Source organism: Plectrocnemia conspersa, unplaced genomic scaffold, assembly GCF_051122295.1.
Source record: "Plectrocnemia conspersa isolate PC_06_02 unplaced genomic scaffold, ASM5112229v1 ptg000002l, whole genome shotgun sequence".
Classification (NCBI taxonomy): domain Eukaryota; kingdom Metazoa; phylum Arthropoda; class Insecta; order Trichoptera; family Polycentropodidae; genus Plectrocnemia; species Plectrocnemia conspersa.
The window spans coordinates 4032778-4040156 of record NW_028277166.1 but is presented as its reverse complement, the minus strand read 5'-3'; the positions used below and the strand labels follow the sequence as shown (position 1 = coordinate 4040156).

Genomic DNA, 7379 nt, shown 5'->3' with positions numbered 1-7379 from the left:
TTTAGTATTGGCCAGATAATCAAGAGTTAAAAGAGCGAAGGATTTCCCTAACTCTAAAAGAATATTAAAAAAACACGGCATTCAAAATTTTACTTCAGTTCCGACTTGGAATACGCAAGAGTGACCTAAAAAACAGCTGCATTCCATTTCAATTCAGACTTGCTATAGCTAAGCAGTCCGGAATCCAAAAGTCCAACCCGAACTTCAGAGACGACGTAACGCAGACTGCAGCGAGAATAAATACTTACATATATTATATATACAAAGGTGCCTCGACTTATGAGTTTAATTCGTTCTGTAACGGCTAACGGAGCTCGTAACTCAAATTACTCGTATGTCAAATCAATTTTTCCCATTGAAATTAGTTGAAATGCCATTAATCTATTTCAATGGGGAAAATTGAAATGGATTAATGGCGATTAAAATGGAAAATACATACTACTTATATTAAAAATAACGTTTTTTTGCTCATATGTCTAGTCAAATTAAAAAAAATTTGCTTTTGACATGGATTCTAATCGGAGAAAAGCGACCACTAAGCCCGGTTTCACACATGCCGGATGGATTCACCCAGCACCGGGCTGGCGCCGTGTAGTAGGGATGGTGTTGTATGGGCTAGTACCTACCATTTCAGACGTGCTGGACGAATCCATCCGGCGCTGGCCCAACGCTGGCTGCCGGGTTGTCGCCGGCCGCGCTCACTACAACTGTCCGGCGCCGGGTATCGGGTTGAGTGTGATGGGGGTAAAAGTCGAACATGAACCGGGCCGTTGACAGTGATTGTGGTATCTTGTAAAAAAACTATTACATATATTCCACGTGCTTAGGCAATAGCGGAAGAAATAGACTTAGAAATTTTATTTATATTAATAGAATCTCCTTTAATTATCTTATTAGAGAGGCCGGCCACGTGTGGAAGGTTTGTAAACGGCGCCGGCCGGTGCCGAGTGAAACCATCCGGCACGTGTGAAACCGGCCTAACTGGCTAACTTTCCCACCTTCCCCTCCTGGAAAAAGCTGAAGTGACGTCACTGTTTAAAGTACAATAATACCTTATAAAATACTAGGCTTCACTGTATATCTGTTATTGAAATGTAACATTTTCTCAACTCTTTTAATATTTTATAATAACAGATTATTTACAGAAATGTGAACGTTATAAACATTTAAATAACTTGGGTTCCACAGACTTGTATTTTTAACTCGAAAGAAGTTATGATTTTGTCAAGATAATGTGATAAACTGAGACGAATTATTAAAAAATGTATTGGAAAGTTCTAAAATCATTACTTTTCACAAGCTTTTGATAAGGTTTGCCATGAGGGTTCATTATACAAAATAAAAATGACCCTGCCTCATCATTTATTCATGGTACTGAAATCATACAGCAACAATTGATATTTTTTGGTAAAGCATGGTGAAGAAAGAACATCACTTTTTCCTATAAATTTAGGCGTCGCTCAGGGAAGCGTGCTTCGAGCTGTGTTGTACCTGCTGTACATTGCAGATCTCCCAAAGATGAAAAATATTATAGTTGCCACCTTTGCTGATGACACGGCTGTATTAACATAACATGACGACCCAACTATCGCTTCTAGTATGATGCAAGAAGTCTTAATAATATTCAGTCACGGCTCAGTTTAGACAAATTAATCCAAGTCGGTATATACAACATTCACCATGAGAAGAAAAGCATGTCCTCTAGTGTATCTCAATAAAAACAAATTGCCACAGGCAGAACATTTGAAATATCTTGGCATGCACTTGGACTGAACATTATTCTGGCAGAAACACATATTCAGTAAAAGGAAATACATATAAAGATGCACTGGCTCATAGGTCACAGATCACCGCTGTCAACAAAAAACAAATTATTAATATATAGCGTAATACTGAAACCTAACTGGACTTAAGGTATACAGTTGTGGAGAACTGCCAGCACCTCGAGTATTAATATTATAGAAAAATTTCAGGCCATATAGACGCACCATAGTATGTTCCAAATGATATAATGCGACGGGACCTCAGCATATGTTCGGTAAAGAATGAAATTTGTATATATCAATAAACTGGAGAATTATCCTAACCAGATATCTGCAATGCTTGCCAAATCTAGGAAGCATATTAAAAGTTTGAAGCGTGTACAACAAATGGATCTTACAATAAGATTTAAAAAGCAGCACACTAGTTTTAGTAGCTAGTTGATTACTTGAAATAGCTAGTGAGCTTCTCCCTCCATAAATCAATTCAGTTTAATATTAAGTCTGCTTATTGTCTTCGCTAGAGATAGATTGCAGATAAAGAAAAAACTGCTAAGACAATCAATAAAATGTTTACATAAATCAAAACGATAATAGAAAATGTGTAGTTAGCTGTCAAAAGAAGATATGGACGATACAAGGAAAGTAACTGGTGCGGTGTTTCTAGATTTTAAAAATGCATTTGCAACTGTTAAAAAGGTTTAGATGTGTATTGATGTATTGATACAGTGACCAGATTTTAAAAATAGCAAATAGGACACTAAAAACAAAGGTTATTTTGGAAATTTTTGTTCATTTAGAGATGCTGCGGGAGCAAAAAAAGGTCAACTCGGACATTTTTTTTAAGGAAGACAAATTTTTTGAAGAAAACGTCTAGTCACCTTAGTATTGATTAAAAGGTATTGTATTACAATGGTTTAAAAACTATTAAAAAATTATAAAATAAAAAGTAGAATATAAAGAAAATACTTTTAAGTGAAAATAAGGTATTTGATTTAGCCCTACAGGTATCTAGGCTAGGTCCATCACGGTTTGTGTTGAAAGAACGATATGCGTGTAAAAAATATAGAGATTGTGTTGAAACACATTTCAGAGTAGTTGTGAATTATTTATTATGGCGAGGATTAAAAAAACATATTTCAAAATAATAATTATATTCATTGCATTCATTTGTTTTTATTTATTTATCATTGACATATTTAGTTTAACAAATCGGTAGCTTTCGAAACGTTTTTATAATTAAAAATATCCATATAATTTCGATTTTCAAATCAAAAATACCTAATTGCCACATTAATATTTAACCTGGAGATTTTTCTTGTAAGCCCGGATAAAATTATTTTACAAATAGTGTACGAGTATTTAATAATATTTGTTCGAAAAATTGTTTTTTTTTCACTGTCCTATTAATAATTAAATAACTCCTTAAAAAACATATCTTACTTAATCCGTGTGAGTGATGTTTCTTGTTGTTGTGACTAATATTCGTGTGGTGAACAATATTCTGCGTGAACAATCTTCCTGTGATCAATTGCCATGTAAGCGATGGTCACCGAACCTCTTTTACTAATCTAGCCAGAGAAATATAATTTTAAATTAAGCAAATTATTAAGCCGATCTAAAATGTTCTAGTACAGTGGTTCTCACTTAAAATTTGGCTGTGGTCGCATTACAGACATCAACGGTCCTATTGAAATGCCTTGTGGCCGTACCAAATATGGATTTTGGGATGTGGTAAAAATAGCAGTTGTATTTACATAAAAATGAATTAACTTAAGTATATATTCAATAAAAGACAACATTTAAGCATATTGATTTTTATTTATTTAAAAGTAATTCAAATGGAAATTGTTGAACAGTTCTCTCTTCCAATATTTACTATGATACTTTTTTTGGTGGAATGTTTGTTGGTGGCTTCAGCAAAATCCTTTGGTGGCCGCACATGAGAACCACTGTTCTAGTATCAAACCACAGTAATATGATTTTAAATTAAGCAAATTCTTAAACCAATACACTGCTTCTACTTTACCATGAAACGCTTATTTATAAGATATAATAGTTACATTATACGCCGTTAGATGTCTCTTCTTTTTTGCGCCAATTGTACGCAGCACATGTTCAGTTGCCATGACGACATCTGACGTGAACTGCAACAGTTTACTCACAAAGCGGCCGTTCGCCGGCCGGTTCGGACGTGTGTGGTGTACTTGCTCGTTTCTATAAAAAAACTTTTCGAACAAAACGTAATTTGAATATCCCGCTAAAACATATCATGTGAACCGGTGCTTCAGTGTCTGCATCATGCAGAATTCGCGTGTATTTTCAAATAGAGTAAAATACGCGTCTGAGTTCTGTTTTGTTTGTTCTTGTGCTATCGTCATGATTGTGGTGCGTGTATAGAGAAATTTGTCAAAATGCCGTTCGTGTTGCGCGTCGTGCAGCCGAAGCACCTGTCCAGGACGAGCCTGCACGACGCCGACGGCAGTCCGAAGGTGAAGGACGACGAACTGCTGGCGGTGACCAACTGCACGTTGAGCAACGCACTCAAACAGCTGGCTTCTCTGGTGCTGCTGGCGAACGACATCTTCGACGATCTCACCAAGAGGTTGGATGAAGTGGGGGAGCGCTCCAAGAGTCTGCAGCTCAAGATCAACAGGGTGGAGGAGAGAGTGGAGCAGTACGACCCGAAGAAAGTACCAGTCCGTGAGTACCTTTCAGTTTAAATTCTAAATTAAACACAATTCTTGGCTCTTATCATAAATGAATGTTTCAAAATAGTTAGATACATGCAATATGATACGATATTTACAAGAATATCTATCATGTGATAGATCTTATCACAAACTTATGATAAATATATATAAAAATGTATATTTTTTAAATAAGACATTTATTTTGAGTTACACCTGATTAAAATGCATAATAAATGTTAGCTACACTCAATAAGGTTAGATATTTACAGGCAAATAAAAAAAATACTTTTATTAGCCAATTCAGAACTCCATCTTAACAAAATGTATAAGAATCGCTAACTATGCTCAATAATAAAAATGTTGCATTACAACTTATAATTTTCAACTAATGTGTCGGTTTTATGACCTTATTGCTATGATAGTAATAATAATCTGAGAAACGTGTTATACAAAGATACTACTTTAATTTCTGATAAATGGTTTATATATTTCACTTTAATTAAATGCCTAAAAAATGCTATTTGCAAACAATCTAAAGCAGTGTTTCCCAGCCTTCTTTATGCCATGCCCCACCGTAGTCTTTTCAAAAGTCATATGCCCCACCAGCATCTTTTTTAATAAAACAGTAGGTACATTTTCAAAACGTATATTATAATTGAAATAATTACAAAATACAAATTAAAAATGTAAGTAAAATAAAATAAAATGGTAATGCCTAATCCATTATTAAATTATTAAATTCACTTACGCTTGCTACAAAGAAATTTTATGTCTGAATCTAACTTGGTTAATTTCAGTCTTAAGTCCCCTCTATTTGTAATATTCAATCGATTTCTTTTTTTAATGAGTAAATCGCTTATGGCGCTAAAACCACGTTCCACTAAATAAGATGATGGAAAGGGTAATAATAAATTTCTAGCATGCAAAGTAATATTAGGATATTTTGTGTTAGTTTTTTCGCACATCCATGCCATTATTGCTTTTATATTGACTAAATTTGTAATTGAATCATCATTTTTCATTTCCGAAAGTTCTTCTTCATACAAATTTTCATTTGAAATATCTACCAGCATTGGTTGTGTCAACCAAGCTGAAAAATGTATCTCTTTTAAATCAGCAAATCGTTCTTTAAAATCAGTTCATAAAGTTTGCAGATGGTCCAAAATAACACGTTTAGCATTATCAGTCACATCACATTTTTGGAGCCAGTAAAATTTTTCAAAATTGTTGTTAAAAATATTTTTTTTAGATAATTCGATAAAAGTGGTAAATGCAAATATCTTTGCTTTTGCATCGACAAGTGTTTTCTCCGATCCTTGAAGTTGGCTATTTAAAATATTTAATTTTTCAAATATATCAGTTAAATAGCTTACAAATGCTTTACCGTCGACCGTCATCAAAAACTTCATATCAGATCGGTTGCTTAAAAAATCACAAAGGGTATCAAATAATTCCATTAATCTTTTTAAGGAATTTCCTTTTGAGAGCCATCTTACTTCAGTGTGAAGTAACAGTCTTACGTGTTCCGCATTTTGTTCTTCACAAAATAACTTGAAGAGACGCTCAGATTTAGCACTAGTTTTAATCATATTGATACACTTTATAACGAAATTTAGTACCTCATTTAGAACAGGTGAAATGTATTTAGCCACCAAGTTTTCCCTGTGAATAACATAATGCACCACAGTCATATCTGGATTCTCGTCTTTCATTAATTTTAAGCAGCCATTTTTCTTTCCCATCATATTGGGGGCACCATCAGCAGCACAAGATATTATATTTTTAACATCTAAATATTCTTTTAGCTTATTAAATATATCTTTGGAGGTAGTGGTGCTTTCTAATGATTTGAAGAATAACATTTCTTCTGCAAATTCTCTTTTATCAATATATCTTACGTAAGCTAGCAACACGGCTTCACTGTCTCTCAAAGTTGATTCATCCATTTGTAGTGAAAATTTTCTTGTTTTCAGCTTTTCAACAAGTTGGATTTCAACGTTTTCACTCAATTCGTCTATTCTTCTGCAAACAGTAGTGTTGCTGAGGAGCATAGCCTTCACGAGTTTGTCATCTTGTTGTAGAACTGTTTTAAGAAATGCTGATATTGATGGCTTGATTAGATCCTCTCCTATAGTATGGTTTTTTCCACATTTAGCGATGAGCAATGAAATTTGGTAACTAGCCTCAAGACTACGATCAATACTTGCAGTTTGTGCACAAAATAGATTTGTTAATGTTGTTCGTTTTCCAAATTTTTCTTTAAGATTTTGAAAGAAAATAATATCTGAATTAATATGAGTACTATGTTTCGCCTTCAAATGTGCTTCAAGACGACCTCGTTTCATTGTTTCATTGGTAAAGGATTTCTCACACAGAAGACAAAAAGTTAGGCATTCATCATGCCCAGCAGGTATAAATCCAATTTTTAAGAAATCCTACGCACGTGGATATATTTAGTCGTGAACGAGCAAATTATATTTATATGTGGAATATTTGATAATTTCCGACGTGTCCCATCTCTGAAGCGTGGTGTCCCATCTCTGAAGCGTGGTGCCCCACCTCTGAGGCGTGGTGCCCCACCGGTGGGGCGTACGCCCCACCGTGGGAAACACTGATCTAAAGTGTCAATTTCATGAACAGTTTAAAACTTTATATCACTTTATAAATAATCCATTCTTTAGTTGCAAATGTGTACAAAAACAATTTTAAGATCTTGGTCTTATTAGCATTTCGAAATTGTATAAATAAAATTAACTTACCTTGACTGCGATTTTAACTAAGAATATCAAATTTTGATTTTTGCGTTTTATGATGGTGTACATTCATATAAATGTTTTGCTAGGTTATAGATTAAGACAAAAAAAACTATCACTTCAAATTAAATAAAGTGCCCCAAAATCACCAGTTGTGCTTAATAGGATTAGGT

General features: G+C 34.2%; 1 protein-coding gene across 1 annotated transcript in view; it reads left to right on the top strand.

Moving 5' to 3' along the window:
• Positions 1-3889: 3889 nt before the first annotated feature.
• The window catches only part of gukh (NHS actin remodeling regulator GUK-holder), a 170421-nt gene continuing 166931 nt past the window's right edge, over positions 3890-7379 (top strand). The window contains exon 1 of the mRNA XM_088205351.1: positions 3890-4463. Within this exon, the coding sequence (XP_088061477.1) occupies positions 4175-4463 (289 nt within the window). The 5' untranslated portion in view covers positions 3890-4174. The remainder of the gene's footprint in view (positions 4464-7379) is intronic.